General features: G+C 29.8%; 1 protein-coding gene across 4 annotated transcripts in view; it reads left to right on the top strand.

Moving 5' to 3' along the window:
- LOC106785950 (tetraspanin-1) overlaps nt 1-16,709 on the top strand; it is a 33,807-nt gene extending 17,098 nt beyond the window's left edge. The window contains exons 2-10 of one of the 4 annotated variants that reach the window (XR_001381588.1): nt 1,173-1,259; nt 1,954-2,052; nt 10,093-10,221; nt 11,559-11,633; nt 12,041-12,148; nt 12,241-12,405; nt 12,511-12,652; nt 13,866-13,952; nt 15,246-15,328. Coding sequence is in view for 3 of the 4 variants with exons in the window: in XM_014746829.1 (XP_014602315.1) it covers nt 1,200-1,259; nt 1,954-2,052; nt 10,093-10,221; nt 11,559-11,633; nt 12,041-12,148; nt 12,241-12,405; nt 12,511-12,652; nt 13,866-13,900 (813 nt within the window). In the remaining variant the exon portion in view is untranslated. Of the gene's footprint in view, nt 1-1,172; nt 1,260-1,953; nt 2,053-10,092; nt 10,222-11,558; nt 11,634-12,040; nt 12,149-12,240; nt 12,406-12,510; nt 12,653-12,804; nt 13,843-13,865; nt 14,197-15,245 lie in introns of those variants that run through there. The other 3 variants (XM_014746830.1, XM_014746829.1, XM_014746827.1) reach the window with 3 other exon arrangements.
- The last annotated feature ends 541 nt before the right edge of the window (nt 16,710-17,250 follow it).

The following is a 17,250-nucleotide window of genomic DNA, read 5'->3' as shown; positions in this document are numbered from 1 at the left end:
ATAACATTTCACAAGGTACGAAGTTAAAGAATTCTTATTTTCTCTCTCTTTCTTTTTCCTTCTCGATCTATATACATATATTTATAAATTCCTATAAATATGTTATTATACGTTTTCGAAAAATAACGTCTTCTTTGAAACCCATTGGCAACAGACAGCCTTCATCAATTTGACCAATTTACTCTTCTTTGTTTTTCGCGTCCATAGAATCCAGAAGTAACACTAATTTGCCAATAAATACGTTGGAATTTTATAATTGTGTTGATACGATTGAAATACGGCCAGTTCTCAAGCATCAATCTTTGCATAAATTAACGTTGCATTTTTTTTTATGATTTAAATCATCGAACAATCTTAAATATGTACTTTCTTTTATTGCATTTCAAAAAATACGCTTAATGACTTCTTTTTTTGTTAGAACTATGTTATTGTAATACTTTATCATAAAAACAACTTAGAAGATTAGAATTTATTTTATCATAAAATTCGTTTCTTTGCTCGTTCGATGAAAAATTTATAAGGTACGTCAAAATTTTTTGTTTATTTTTACAAACTTTGTCATTTTCTTTTCGTTCATCGATCAATCCAATTACAATTAAGGCTATCAACAATAGTATTCACAATTGTTAATCATTTATTATTAGATCGATGAATATCTTTTTATGTTCATGATGTAATTTGTTTTTTCAAGTTCGTGCTTTGTAATCTTTATAAATATATTTAAGTAAAATTAATTAAAAAAAGTGCGTGTGAAGGAGAGAGGGGGGGGAGAGAGAGAGAGAAATAAAAAGAGAGGACGTGGGTGTGTAACTTATTAGGTTACTACGTTGTATCCGTTTCGAGTACGCAATAAATAAGTGGCACTTGGACTTATGCCAAGCTCGGTAGGCATTCATCAGGTGCATCTTTTCTTTTATATGCTTTTATATACTTAACAAACTTTTTCTATATATATTAAGTAATAGATGAAGCTCGTTTAAGTAGTTGGCAATCTCTTTAAAAAAATATTCCCTTTAATATAGCGATATTATAGAGGCGCCTTAAAATGTCTGTGTGTATATATACTGTAGTATGTAAATCATATGTATATGTACATGTGTATCTATGTAATTATATATTTATATATATATAATATATTTCCTTCTTTGTATATTTTTTATTTTTTTTTACAGACGAAGTTCTAGAAATCCAAATCAAAAATGGGTTGCGCCTCACAGTGTGCCAAGTACTTTTTGTGCTTTTTCAACTTTGTATTTTTCGTGAGTATCATTTTATAAATAAAATAATAAATATTTAAATATGTAAGGAGGTTTAAAAGTTTTGAAGTCCAATAAAAAGAAACATTTTTTTTCTCCTTTTTTTTTAATAAAAATTAACTCGACCAAAAATAATTGTTTCTACATTAGTCTCCAAACTTTTTAATCCACCTACGTAGAACAATAAAGTATAGTATACTAATAATACCAAATATAATTAAAAAATGATGAAAAATTTTCTTTACATAAACATTAAGTTTCCAAACAATCGAATGAAATAATATCTCAAGAATTTAAAATGGTTCAGTTACACGATATTAAATAATGGGTATATACCGTAGTTTACATTTTCCTCGACTAGTTCAACGAATCATCGACATTACTTCTCCTTTTGCATTATTATTTCTTTCTTTTCCTTTTTTTCCCCCCGTCAAAGAATATAATTTTCGTAGAATTCTCAATGTGGAAATGCAGCTCTCGAACAATGCAAAAGCAAATGATCCCTCGGAGATAAGAACAACACGAATAGGAGAATCGAAACGATCGTAAAACCGCACGCGAATTAGGAAGTCCTTTTGCTTCGTGTTATTTTGTAGAAAATATCCAGAGGAATGTTCGCTTCTCCTTTCCTCGCAAGTGGCCTTGAGCTCCTCGAAGCAGAACGAAATCTTTTACATCGGGCATGTCTTTTATACAGGTCGCTGGCGGAGCAGCATTGACCGTTGGTATCTGGTTGTTTGCCGACAGGAGCTCCTTCACGAACCTCATCGCAAAGCTCGATCAGTCCGATATTCTGGTAAGAAATTGATTTTATTTCATTTATATTGATATCATCAATTTTTAACTTATCTTTTTATGTTATCTTGAATAAAATGACAATTGTTTTAATGTTACAATGATATCATTGGATTAAGAAAAAATTATTAACAATAATCAAATATTTTATTAAGTATTAACAAAATATTTATAATTAATATAATTTTTATTTATTTATCTTAATAATTTTTTATCTGAAACAATATTATACAAATATTATTAAAAGAATTATAGTACTCATTAACTAGGCTCACGATCAGTAAAAAATTAAGAATCATACAATAAAAATGTTGAAGAAAAAGATAAATGTATTATATAACATCTATTAATAGAGTATACCTTAACAAAGATATTGAAATACGATGAGGTATATCCTCATAGCATACATGAATCAGACTACTCCTGATGAATCAACAATTCAGAAAAAAATAATCTAGATTAATGCTAGAAAGAATATTAGATAATAATCAAAAAGAAGACGATTTTCATGGAAGGATTTTTAAATTAAGATTTATATTCTGTGATTTCTTTCAGTTGTTATTTTAGCCACCTGTTTGCGTTCGTCGTTACAACCTAATCATATATATACAGATTAACCTCAGCATGTTCTGCTTAGAAGACTTTGGCCAAATACCAAAATTCTGATAACATTCGCGAAGAAAATCAATATCGGCTTAGATGAACTAAAGCTCACATCTTATGTTGATACGTATACATGTATGTATATACGAGTATGTGATGTGGAAAGCTGAACGATCATCGATAAGGAACTAAAGGTTGAACATAACCCACAGCTTCTTTTTATGTGTATGAAACCGTACACTCTCTTTATAACGCTTTTCACTATACGTCTTTCCAATACCTTATTAGACTTTTAAATTAGAGGGTAGAAGAAGGAAGAAGAAGAATTGCTCGTAGGAACGTCAAAACGTCACTATCAACTAACGTAAAATGCACAATAGACGTTCCTTCATTTCTATAGTACAAATAAAGTCTTATCACACATTGATCATCGATAAAATCTGCATAATATTATGCACGTACGGTGTTGTAGTATTTGCACGATCAATATTTCAAATACTTGCTATTTTCAAATCAATTGACATTTTTCGTCCCCCTTTTTTTCTAAATTATTTATCAGAAACTAAACAAAAATACTGGACTTTAGATTAAAATTTCAAGATTAATTCGTAGTTGATATTTATCGCAAAAAAAAAAAAAAAAGGATTATAAGGAAATTTTCGATTTGTTCCATCTGAATCGATAACGATGCGTATCCAAGAGAATTTCTTTTCTCGCTTTCATCGTTTTGTTGTCGGTAGAGGTGCAAAATGACCTTAGAAATTTCGAGGACAAAATCGCAACTTATGATAACGGCACGTGTTTATTGGGTTGGTCAGTAAATAACGGAATTTTTAATCTAAAAATTATTCTTGTCGTTTATTAGTATATAAAATGTTCAAAGTCTTTCGATAAGCAAAATACTCTATATAGTACTTCATATATTATTTATTTAAATATAAAATACTACAATATTTTCAAATAAACAAATATTTTTGTACTATTTATTTAAATATAAAATACTAAAAATTAAAAAAAAATATTCTAAAGTTATTGATTTAAATATAAATTATTATAAATGTCAATATCATTTATTGATAACCAATCCAATACACGCATACGTACAATGTGTTGATATATGTGTATTTATAGTATGCTGCACGCGGTTTTGCTCGAAAGATGAGATTAACCGATGTACCAGAGAAGTTGACAAGCATGAATGTAACGCAATTTGTCCGATTATCTCAACCAGTCATTCTAAGAAACTGAAGGAACGACGGCACCTGGGTTGTCTTGTCTTATGTGCACCTCTCCAACGAAAAATACCGGTTCGCAAACGAGTTTCGCTATCTTACACCTTTTTGGTGTGAGAACGAGAAGTAGGAGTAGGAGGGGAAGGGAGGGGAGTGTTTATAAAGAATCTTGGCGATTCTTAAATCGAGAAAGGTCCATTCTTAATCTAAATTTTATTCGTCCTTTCACCAAGAACGTTTCTATTCTCTCGAACACGAAAAGTCCACTGTTCTGTAATTGTAAGTAAAGAAAAAGAATAGTTCGAAATGAATCGTATAAATAGAAGTAACATAAAACTTCCTTTTGGAGGAGGATTCATTCAATACTTTTTTAATTCGAACATGATAGTTAAATGATCACAAAAGGATTTGAATTCATTCCCTTACCACGATCGTGACTTCAAAGTAAATTTGTTAAAATTGAAAGAGACAGAAAAAAATAGGTTTGGAATAGTCGAATTGGAGCATGCAAAAACTTGATACGTGTTATTTTAGATTTTACTTGTTTTTTTTTGTTCGTTAATATTTTGTAAAATAAATGATCGATATAATATTTTGTTCGGTATAAAAAAATAATTTACCAGTAATTTAAATAGATGATCAGTATTTATATAATAGTAGGAGTAGAATTGTGTCTGTCAAGGCTCTGCTATGGTTACATATTGTTATAGAATTTATACTACTATTTTATTATAATTATCCACAAAACAAAATGAAAAAATATTTTTAAGCATGATTAACAAGAAAAAATTTGTAAAGTCAATATATTTTAGAAAATTATTTTTCTCTCGCGTCAAATTGTTGTATGCATCCAAAGATATGATTAAGTAAAAGATTATACATCCTTTTGCTATTTGTTATTTCACATGTGCTAACGAGTTAAGTAGGTCATTTTGTTGGCTTTCTTTTCACCCCTTCACCTACAATTCTTTTTAAGAAAATTACAAGTGTTAAAAATATTGAGAGACAGACAGAGAGAAATACGTGATTCATTAACGTCATTTTGTGAAACGAACGAAAGAGTACATCTAATTAGCATATTCTTGGTATTAAGTCAATTTGAGGAAAAATATTAAGGCCATATACGTGCGTACTCTTACCGTTAAGATTCTCAGCTAACACGATACGTTAAGAATGAGGAAAGGGTTTTAGACGACGTTTAATGAGGTCCTTTTCTGTGCAAACTCTAGAGAAAAAGAAGACAATAAAAAAAAAAAAAGAAAACATAAGAAGCACTTACAACGAAGACTGACCTAATTTTATGTTAGAACAATAGGACGATTACTTCAATAACTTATGAGATCCCAAGTCGGACATTTTGTCTTTTTTTTTGTTTGTATCTTTACGATCTTAATCCATTTTTTTTATTAATTACTTAAAGCTATTTGTTAAATTAAACGTATCATGATAGTTTTTTAATTATATGTAAAAGACACCTATGTTGATATTAATGAATACAATACATTAACATAATTGTAGATACTTCTAACACGTTTAAACGTATATATATAAATTATTAGATTTTAGAAAACGTTACGTATTAAGCACGACCTTCGTACTTGCGCGATTTATCTCGACTTACTTGTTACTACTGTTAGAAGCAAGAGGGTATTACACGCACAAAGAGATGACTGTAATTTAATCATTCTCGTGGTCATCTACTAGAACATCACGCGCAACTAGAATAATTAAAACCGACTACTTTTCCAACCAGAGATCCAAAGTTAACGAATAAAAAAATAACTCACGTGTATCTAACGTTGTATATGTATATGAAAGAAAATAACTACACGCGAATAAGAATTTATATTATCTTCCACCTGTAAGAAAGGGAGGGGAAAGAAAACTTTCACGAAACTTATGCTGTTGGGAAAAAAATAATTATAAAATTATCTTTTGTTTTAGATCAAAAGTTGTGATCTGTAGAAATAAAAGAGGGTTGTAGGGTAGGATAAAAAAAAAAATATTCGAGCGGTGTTAAATGCGTGGAATCTAATATCTAATATCCTTAGTTTAGAGATCGGAGGGTCGCACGCGAATCGCCGGATATCCGTCACGCCGTAACGCGTCCAATGGCGTTTGGCGTCGCGTGGCTACTTAAAAATACATTATGAGAAGAATTTTAAAAAGGTTCTAATATACGAAACTTAGTATTTCAAATCTGTAAATGTGTGTAAAAAAAAAAAAAAAAGAAAAAAGTACTTAACAGGTAACATTGTTTTTTATTGTTTTACATTTTATTTTTAACATGAAAATAAATTTGTACCTGTGCATGCGAATAAAAGTACCCTTTAAGTGATATATTAAATTTTTCCACACATGTTATTATAGAAATTTATATGGTAGAAAATAAATGCAAATTATCTATGGGGTATATAGATATATGTTTAAAATGAACGAAGTAAAGGAACATAAATTCAGTCTCTTTCCTCTGGCGTACATTTATGAAAACGTTATTTCTGTTTTCACCCTTTCGCTGACTGTTTTAAAAAGTGTAACATATATATGTGTATATGCATACAAGATGGATGGATGCACCGTGAAAACGTATACATATACGTCGCATTTTACAAAGTGGAACGCGTCTTTGTTTCGTACCACATTCCATCGTTCGTAAAACGGCACGTAGAATTGGAAGAAGTACATTATGCATCTGGGAATTGGGAGCATCGTGTTCCTACATTCAAGTTTTTCGCATGCTTATCCATCGTATTCGTCGTCGTCGTAGTCGTCGTTGTCGTTTTATTGTACCGTACCATACTGTCGTATAAATGAACTCGATTTTCATATATATCCACCACATATATATGTGTAATGTCGATGTTGAAGCATCTGCTAGCACTTTTTTACGTAACAACTTCTCTTTCCGGTTTTCCTAAGAAGATTCATATATATATATATATGTATCTGGGGGACGGGGGAGATATCAAAAAATAGTAAAAATCATTGTTCGTGACATAAACATTCGTGCGACAAGATTTTTCCAATGTATGAATGGCACGTTGCCATTTGTTTATTAAAAAAAATGATAACAGAGTGGAAAAAGAAAAAATCATATGTTACAGCAACAAAAATGAATCGTCCATTACCTAAGAACGTTAAACCGAGTTTAATAATTGAAAGATCGTTTCTCAGGTCATAGGTTAATTGGACATTCGGTCGAAAATGAACTTTATCAACGGAATATTGTGAGCTAACAACACACACAGAGTACTCGTTGAGAGAATTTATTCGCAACGTGGACGAGGAGAGGGATGGCAAATAAAAATGGTGGCTAAGAGAGACGACACGACTATGACGACGAGGACGACGATGAGAGGAGTCGTAATTATCGGTACTTCGAAGTTGATGAGATGATTGGTTGTCACATTATGCCACGATGCGTGGGAGGATCAGAGTGCCTCTGCACTGAGAATCGCAACACATACTGGGGCCAAAGCCCTCCATCGTGCTAACTTTTTTTTCTTTTTTTGTTTTTTTTATTAGTTTTTTTTTTTCTTTTAAAGACTGCAAAAGAGTGCTCTCTTCGATGTTTGATGTTCGGTAGCACGAACATAATTTTTTATATATATATATTCGGATCGTTTCAAAAGTTATTTGCTTTTTCTTAGTAATTTTTACGTAAATAATGTTCTTTTTTTTCTTTATTTTATTTTACTGAATAACATACGATTCATTTTGTTCAAATATGAAAATAAAAAATATTCTACATGTTAAATTACTAAGAAAATCGAATACAGATGTGATGGTCAATTTGATTTAAATAATAAATAAAATAATATTTATAATTTTAATCCTCGTAAGATTATAAAAGGAAGAAAAAATCGCAATAACAATTAAGAATGTTAATTTCAAATGTAAAACCTATTCGTGTTACGTTCAGTGTTAAATATCATTGTTACTATGTTAAACGCGTTAGAACAAAGTGTTGGAAAACTTTCTACGCTTAGATATTACGTGCAAATAGACCCAGATTCTTAGCAGTGATTGTTAACAAGACGTCAATAGAAGATTCGGTCTAATGCAATTAAAAATGTCGGACAATTAAAGCACTTAATCGCACGTTCCATTTATAATAGAAGAATAAAAAGATATACAGCGTTTTCCTCGTCCACGTGCATTTTCTTTAACGCTCGACGCCAAGATGAAATTTCAATGCGACATGTGTATATACAGAGTATACTTACATGCATACATATATGTACTTAAGTAGAAAGTACCGATGTGAATTTTTGTACCTTTCTTTTTCTTTTTCTTTTTCTTTTTTCTTTGGCCATTCGCAGTGTCGAAAGATATACTCTGGTAAAGTGTTTTCCTTTTGAAAAGAACGTGTCGTTAGTACGACACACGGTGACGAACTCATGTGATCTAAAATACATACCTTCGTACTTACTTACAGATACTTATACATATACATATATAGACATAGGTATACACATGTCAAGTTTTATATTCTTGACGACTAGGTAGCAACCACGTCTCACCTTCATTATCGTCGAGAAAGATGCATCCAAGGGTGCATCTATTCATCGCGTAGACGTAATTAGAAAAGCGTTGACGAGATTAGACTATACTTCCGTGCTTCTCTTCATCTCTTCTCATCGCGATTTTCGTCCTTTTTTGCTTTTGCTTTTTTTTCTTCAATTTTTTTTCTCCTCCATAACTGTCTTCGCGTCGCGTGATTACGAAACTTTGTTCGTATTCGTGACTCATCTCTAAGAATAAAAATAAAAGATAAGAAAGAAAAAATGCGTATTATATGCACAATAGATCGATACGGTGAACCCATGCACGGAGAAAATAAAGGATTAATTAGAAATTATTATACAACTAAATAAAAGCTATACGTAACGTTTTAAACGGTCGTATTATTGTAATAAAAATAATTTAGTTTCCTAAATTTAGTTTCCGTTTAATAATTCAAGTGAAATAACAGTTTTATGGATCCGTGTGTGCTGCAAGCAAATATTCAATACTAAAAGTATACTCTCATTGATTCTTTCATTCGCATAATCCTGAATAATATAATATCGCGGTAGTATGTAATTTAAAATATTGCCACCTTATTCTCAATGTTTATTCCAATGATTAATGTAAATTACCAAAAATAACGATCTTACGGCAGGTGTTCGACGTATTCTTTCTTATGCTAGTAGAATTAAACGGGATAACGTAGCCGATAAATACACAGAAGAATAGAAGTGGCTCCTCGTGTAAATTGTTGCTGTCTCGTCTGCTGCTAGAATATGTAAATTTTATAGATATCCTTGAAGAAATAACGGCGGGGTATGTTACTAAGTACTTGTTTCGATATAAGCTTGCTGCTGTTCCTGTTGTTGCTGTAATAACCACTACAAAATTACATGGGAATAGATGAAGAAAATTATTCGCAGCTATGTAGACAGATTCCTAAGAGTAAAGTTGTTGTATCGAGCAACCCAAGGAACATGGGCCCAAGATGTCAACTATAAAATATTGAAAACGTTCACATGCTGCTAGATGAAATGTGTCTTATATCGTTCACATAAAGGAGGGACTATGTTGTCTATGTCTGCTACTGCTGTTGCTGCTATTGCTTCGTGAAACTCGATAGGGATCACATATGACAGGGATCGTTCGTATATAGCGACCTTATAAGTGTTCTCTAAGTGCCATTTGTGAACACCATTATGTCATCCTCTTATATACATCAAGTAGTATATATATATATATATATATATGAGTCTTGTTGTAATAACAGACATAATACACTCTATTCGTACTGAATATCTTACAATAAGAAAAAAAATTGGCAGAGAATATATTATATTAAATTAGGAGAAACAGTTTCTTCATATTTTAATGCAAAAAACTTCTCCAAATGGTTTATAACAATTTTATGATTAATGTTTAGTTCCTTACCGATATTACAATTGCTAATGCGCCAGTCTTGTTTAATATTGTCCATGATTTCATTAACTTTTCCAATAATTGATCGACATGCAAAAAGCGAGGTGCATCTTTGACATCTAAAATTCTAGATTGAAAATAATAATAAATCAAAGTCTTATTATAAATCTCAACTCGACTTGAACGTTTATTAACAAACGGAACACAAAAAACAGTCGACTCAAATATAATGTATCATAAGATCCAAATAAAAGTATAATTTATTTTATTTGTTACAGACTAAAACGGATACCGATGTTATAAGAATGATGTCCTATATCCTAATCATTGCCGGTGCCCTTACGTTCATTGTTAGCTTTTTAGGATATTGCGGTGCAATGTTCGAATCTAGATGTCTCCTCTGTGTCGTAAGTCCGTAATTCATTATTTGATTAAAATCATACATTTATACATCTATATGTTACGTTCAATGTGTTTAACGTAGGAAGTTGTGTTATATTTTATTATTGACAGTCGGGAACTGTTGGATCTATGCTGAATAGGCTGAACTTGAGATATCTTAACACTTTAGCGACTGCTAGTCTATTAATAGCCTTTTTGTCGCCGACGTTTACCGAACATAATTTATTAATCAGCTTTTTGTCGTTGACCGATAGCTTATTAATCGGTTGACATGGTGATGAACATTCATTATCATTACATGAACAATAATTTGTTATTAGAATCTTATTAGTATCTTATTAAAATCTATTATTACAATCTGTTAGTAGAATATGAGGCTGAGACGGTCAATTGGACGTGCGTATGCTGTTGAAATTCTAGCAATCGGTAAAATGAAGATCACGTTTTTTTATTAAAATAATAATAATTAAGCTTTATTATTAAATTAAATTATAACAAATCTGTTCGGTCGTTAATTAGTTTAGTTTAATTTCAAGTTAAAATATTTCAGTTAATCAGTTATTTTGTGTGTCTGTGTGTGTTTTTATACATGAAGGGGCGCATTTGAATGAAATGCGGAAAACGTCCAAGGAAAAGCTTTCCGGTCTCTTAAGTAAAAAAAAATTAACAGCAACCTTCTTACCACTCATCAATACGAGGATCGAATACAAGTTGTCAAAGAAGCTAAAGATATTTTAAGTGGTAAGAAGGGGAAAAGCCTTCCATACACTGCTGATTTTTGGAATTGTTTGACCTTGTTAACATTGCTGGTAAGGTGAAACTAATCAAACGAATTACAGATGATCTTATAACAGCATGTCAGGGTCACTGGGATATAAGGAATGCAACTGCAAATTCAAGTGTGTTTCAAAAAAATTTGCGTGCAGAGCTACTTGTTAGCTCTGTAATTCCTAATGCCTATAGTTTGTTACCTTACTCTAATAAATAATCCTTATGATTAACTATAATTATAAATAACTGTATGTTGATTTTTACTAAGGGATTTATTGTCGCAATAAAAAACACATTTTTAAATTTCCTTGTCAGAGCGATTCAATACACTGACCACCATCCTCTAGGCATTCTGTATAATGACCGAACATTTTGTAGATTGACCGAAACTTGTTACGGGTATTTTGTACAATATCTTTTCGAACAGGCATTCTATACGGTATCCGGACATTTTACGAAGCGCACACGTTAAACACATTGAGCGTAATATATATATATATTACATTCTATATTTATATTAGATAGATCGTAATCGATGCCGTTAAAAGAGAAATATCTTCTTTGATTGCAGTATGGCGTCCTTCTTTTATTGGTTTTGGTCCTGGAATGTGTGGTGGTTGGCCTTGCGTTTGGACTAAAAGGAGACGTGCGTATATATATGTGTATATGTAGAAAATGTCCATGATAGAAAACAGTTATATTTGCTTTAAGCGATTCCAATGTTGGACAGTTTGTTGAGTCGTGAAAGTTCTTTAAAGAAGTGCTCTCTATTTTGAGTATTATTTCGGTCGCTTTTGCATTTCATTGAAGATTTCTATTTATTTGGTTAGTAATTGTTAAAAATTTTTAATCAGTATTTATGATTGGGGTAGAATTGTGTGAATGTTACATACAAGATACATATTTATATATTATTTTAAATATTTACCTAATAGTAGCTATTATTGAATCATGTTAATCCGTTAACTTTATATGATAGTTTATTACAGTGTAGTAATGTACTTAAGAAAAAAAGCAACGATTATTAATGTTGAAATAACAATATAAATATAGGCGGAAAAGGGTACACAAAGTTTCTTGAAGTCGACAATCAAGTATTACGCAGCAAGCGTGGATCAGACCGAAACCGTGACAGTTGCGTGGGATGGTATTATGAGCCAGGTATTTATTTATATCGTTTCTTTTAAATTAATTCAAAAATGATAATGACGTGTATATCAAAAATATATATATAATAATTCGATCGTATTTAGCTTCATTGTTGCGGCGTTGAAAGTTATTTGGATTTTCACGAAAGTACAAATTGGACTACAACCAACAAAGTCGTACCGGAATCTTGTTGCATAAAACAAAATGGTGAATTGCAGGATCGCTCGTGTCCTCTCAATCCTACGTCCACGAACTCTTATTATCAGAAGGTAAGCCCAATAGTAAATACATAAATATTGAAAAAATATTGATTTTTATAATTTTAATTTAAGAGTAAAAAAAAAGATGAAAATAAATAATATTCTTATTCATAGGGTTGTTACAAAGCGATACTAACGACGGTAGAAGAAAATGCGGCAATAGTTATAGGAGTAGCAGCTGGTTTAGCCCTGATCGAAGTCCTGGTTATTATAATGGCCTTATACCTGGCATGTGTCTACTGGCGTCCGCAACATGGTAGGCTCGATGTTTAAATCAGATTTTAAATCATTTTTAAAAAAATGAAACAAACTTACTTACTTACTTAATGTTCGTTGAATGACATCGGCCATGCGGAAGTGCAGTTCTATTGATTGCCGGTAAAACGTGATCAATTTAACGCTTTGCAGTTTATCGATGCGTAGAGCCGTCTGGCAAGGAGTAACTTCGGCAGCAGAACGTTAAGCTTTCCTTTTTCCTTTGAGGAGCTCTCATGATTGCCTCCTGTGTATATACATACATACATGGCTTTTGTTTTCCCCGTGCGGTGGTTGATACCGTCTACCATCGACTACCATCGTGTTACATCTTGCACCGCTGCTGTGTTGCAATGTGCATCGAATATATATATACATATATATACATGCATATATTTAATACGCAACGAAAATTCTCCGACTATCGCATGACGATGTATTTATCTTTGCTATATTGGTTGTTTCAATGTGAGAGAATAATATTAATATGATATATTTCTATCTATTATACATTAATATATGCCAAAATTTTGATAGCGCGATTTTATGCATTTTTTAAATGGAATATTCAAATATTATTTCTAAAATATTTTTACTCGAATCTCTATGTCTCTCTCTCTTTCTCTCTCACTCTCTATCATTCGCGATAGGGATAATAAATAGTCTTCGTACAGTTACTACTCGTGATATATAATATTTGTCAAGAGAGAATTTTATAAATAATTAATTTATATGAAATTTATATATATAAATTCTACATGATGTAGAAATTTTGTCAATAACATTTAGCTGCTTTGAACGCCAACGTAGGGAACCTAAGTATTACGCGATTATTTTATATATGTATTTTTTTAAATAAATAATATACTTTTATATAAAAGATAAAAAGAAAGAAAAGAAAAAAAAACTATGTCAAAAAGAAATAATCTTAAATTGATGAACGTGACCATCCATTTTTTGCATGAAAACCATTTTTTATAAATAAAATGCATTGCAATAATGATATTCCTTAAATCTATTTTTTATGTGGGTATATAATATAATTAATAATAAATTGATGCTGCTATATATATATTATGTTATATTATGCATCATGAATTAAACATTAACAAAAGTAAACAACAAAATTGCTCTGTGATTTTATATACATACTTACATTATGTATAGAGTTTAATGCGGTAGAAAACATTTACAAAAAACAAACATTCTTTTAGCTTGCGTAGATGTGTCATCGAGACAAGCCTGGTGAGAGAAGTGGTGAGATGGGGATGTGATGGTTTGGTGGTGAAATTTGGTTTCAAGTAAGAAGTGGTGAAGATATTGATTGAACAATAGACTTTTTTCTTCTTCCATGCCTTCTGTATAAAAAGAAAACAATACCGAATCTGTTGCCAATTTTCTAATTCTTACTTATATGTCAATTATTTTTATATACTTATATTTTTTCTTAAGGCATGAGACATAGCTTTGCTTCATATCTTTGCATGATCATGCTATAATCAACTATACCAAAGTGGTGATAGAGGCTTGATTGCATTGATAAAATAATATAATCAGAGAAACTGACTATTTTCTTTAATGTGCTTAGTCACATTTCAAGTTAATCACATCAATTAAATAATCATGCAATCATGCCTTGGGGTTTTCAGTTATGGTTCAAATGTAATTTAGTATTTTCCACTGAATACGTTATGTATCTCTTTTTGATATTTCTTAGCACAAATTACCAACTAACTCTAATGTAATATCTAATAATAATTTTTTATAACAAATAAGTATTACAAATAAAATTAACATCTTAATAATTGTGCATATAATTTCTAGACGTTTACGATACATTAGTTTACATAGTTTTTTTAACAATTTTTTTGTTTTAATTAAAATATCATTTTTTATCGAAGATTATATTAAGTACAGCAAATATATGTAAATGCTAAACGACGTATTAAATAGAATATATTAGATAAACGAAAAAATATATATATATATTCTTTTCGGAAAATGATTAATATAATTTTTATTATTATAGTAGGTGATAGTTTTAATTGTAGTAAGAAAATAACAAAGGTTACTGCCTATTTTTCTATCTATTAAAAAATGTTACATAATAATTCAACCAAAGTGGTCAATTTCAATATATCTATTTGAAAAATAAATATATACTAATAAAAACCAATTTGTTTTCTATTGATAATTTGTGCTAATGTATCTGTATTCTCTTAACCATATTATATAAATTATATGTACGTATACTATAAGAAGTTATAGATACTTAATGGGATCAGTAAAAAAACATTAAAAATGATTATATATATATATATAAGAAAAATGTACACTTTAATTCATAGTGATCCGACAAAAAATTTGTGTTTAAATTTGCATAAAATAATATTTTTTCTGTATCTGTCTTACCAGTTATATTAATAATTTCAAAAACTGCATAATTGTATTTAGTGAAATGGGTGTATACGTACATAAAATTAATAATATTAATAATACTAAGTCAACGTGTAAATCTATTGAAGACAAAAAATTGCACTTTCTACATACTAATAATAGTTCATACCGCACACTCTAAGCATTTTCGTTTCCAGTGTTAACTTGTTGGTGCTGCTGCTGACGAGGCATTAAGGGCATGGAACTGTTGAGTAGTGCCTCCTAGCAAACGCACGTTGAGCCATTAGAAGTCCTGTGCCTTGCTTGCTTGAAACGTTAGATACTAGCCAGATTTAGGCTAGTCAAAACGTCGGCCGACAGAAATGAATCCTGATTGTAGAATGACCACAGATATTCGTCAAATCAGACTTGACAGTGATGTAGGAGATTTATTACAATATGTTATTTTTTATATGCATCTAAAGCAAAAATAAATTCTAGCTTTATTTCGTGATAGAAAAACAAAAAAGAAAAGTCAAATATCGAAGATGTATTATTTGTTGAGTTTAATGTAATTCACTTTAGAGACCTATATTGTAAAGTACAAATATTACTTCTTAAGACATTACACATCTGTAAAAATCGATGTGTATGATATTTCTTTTGCCTTTTCAGTTTTTTATCTATTTCTTTATCATTAAGAAACTCCTATATCACTGTAGATTATTATCATTTTATGATATGTTATTAATTGTTTAATAATTATTAGTATACAAGCATTTAAAATCATTTATCAAAAAATATAATATAATAACGTGTGATCGCAGCAGTATACTTCAGATTTTGTACATTCTATATTTGTGCTATTTAATATATCATCAATATGCACATGTATTTTAAATTATAACATTTTTTCTTTATCAGATGATATTGTTTCTTAAGCAAACAAACAAAAAAGTAAAAATTAATTTATATATATGAGGATTTTAAGTGTATGTATCTAAAATGTGTAGCCTTTATTATGTTGCTTTGCCTACTTTGAGATTATTTCAAATGTTTATGTATTAAAGGAAAATGTTTAAGTGTACAGTAGTTCAATTCCTTGCATTTAGGCAGGTCTTATCATTTCATCCATACTAATTTTTCACTTCTAACAGTTCGAACTCGCGTTTCCAACAAATATACAAAAATACATAGTAATATTAAAAAATTATGGAAAACATTATAATCTATCTATGTAGTGCTTATGTCTCTATAACTCCTGCCAAACTTTTATTAAAAAAAAAGAGAATAATAAATGTACATTTTATCTGAAAGGTAAGCACTTGGGAAAATAAAAAAAATAGAAATAAAATTATAAACACGCTATGTGTAGAAAACAACAATTAATAAATATTATTATTATTCACTTTCTGAATCGAACGAAAGCAATTAACATACTTTGATGTATTTAAAAAGGTGTACGTTTCATTCTCAGAAATGTCTATAAATTAATATTATTATAGGGCAATGATCTGTATTAAATTAGTGAATAGTAGTACCTGGTAGAAAAATTAGAGAAAATTAGATATATAATATTTGATTTTATTTAAACATCTCATTTGATTCTAATACTTTTGACGAAAGTAAGTTACTACTGTTCTTTATTTAAAAAAAAAAAAAAACAAATAAATAAAATAAAAGAAAGAAAAAACACGAGAAGAATATGCGTGGTCTTCTTATACTCGATATTACAATCTTTTTTTTACATGTAATATATGTATATCTATATATTTAACAAAATTAATTACAAAAAAAGAATCGATTTAGAATTGTTTGAAGAAAAAATATCGAGTATAATAGGAGAACCATTTTGATGTTAATAAAAATCATACTATATACTATAAAAAGTTTTTGTTTTCATAACGTATAGCTGATTTTAAATAATTTAAAAGCGCACATATTTCCTGCATGTGTAAACTATAAATATTTGTATTTATTTCTTACATACGTTTTCATTGTACTCTTGTTCAGTCTCTTTTTTATGTAAAAAAGAAAATGTATTACCACTTTGTTTCTTTTTTTTTTTTTCTTTTTTACACATTAGATTTAATAATTTATAGTCTCAGAATACGATATAATAAAATTTATCTTTTTCTTTTCTATATCAAGGAAAAGAAACCAAAACTTAATAAGATAAATACTTAAAATGAGTGTTGAATGTTACATTACTTGATATAGAAT

This window comes from Polistes canadensis, unplaced genomic scaffold (genome assembly GCF_001313835.1).
Source record: "Polistes canadensis isolate GaletaPanama2010 unplaced genomic scaffold, ASM131383v1 scaffold_59, whole genome shotgun sequence".
NCBI classification, from domain to species: Eukaryota; Metazoa; Arthropoda; class Insecta; order Hymenoptera; family Vespidae; genus Polistes; species Polistes canadensis.
The sequence above is the reverse complement of the archived record's forward strand: the minus strand, read 5'-3'. Positions and strand labels throughout refer to the sequence as shown.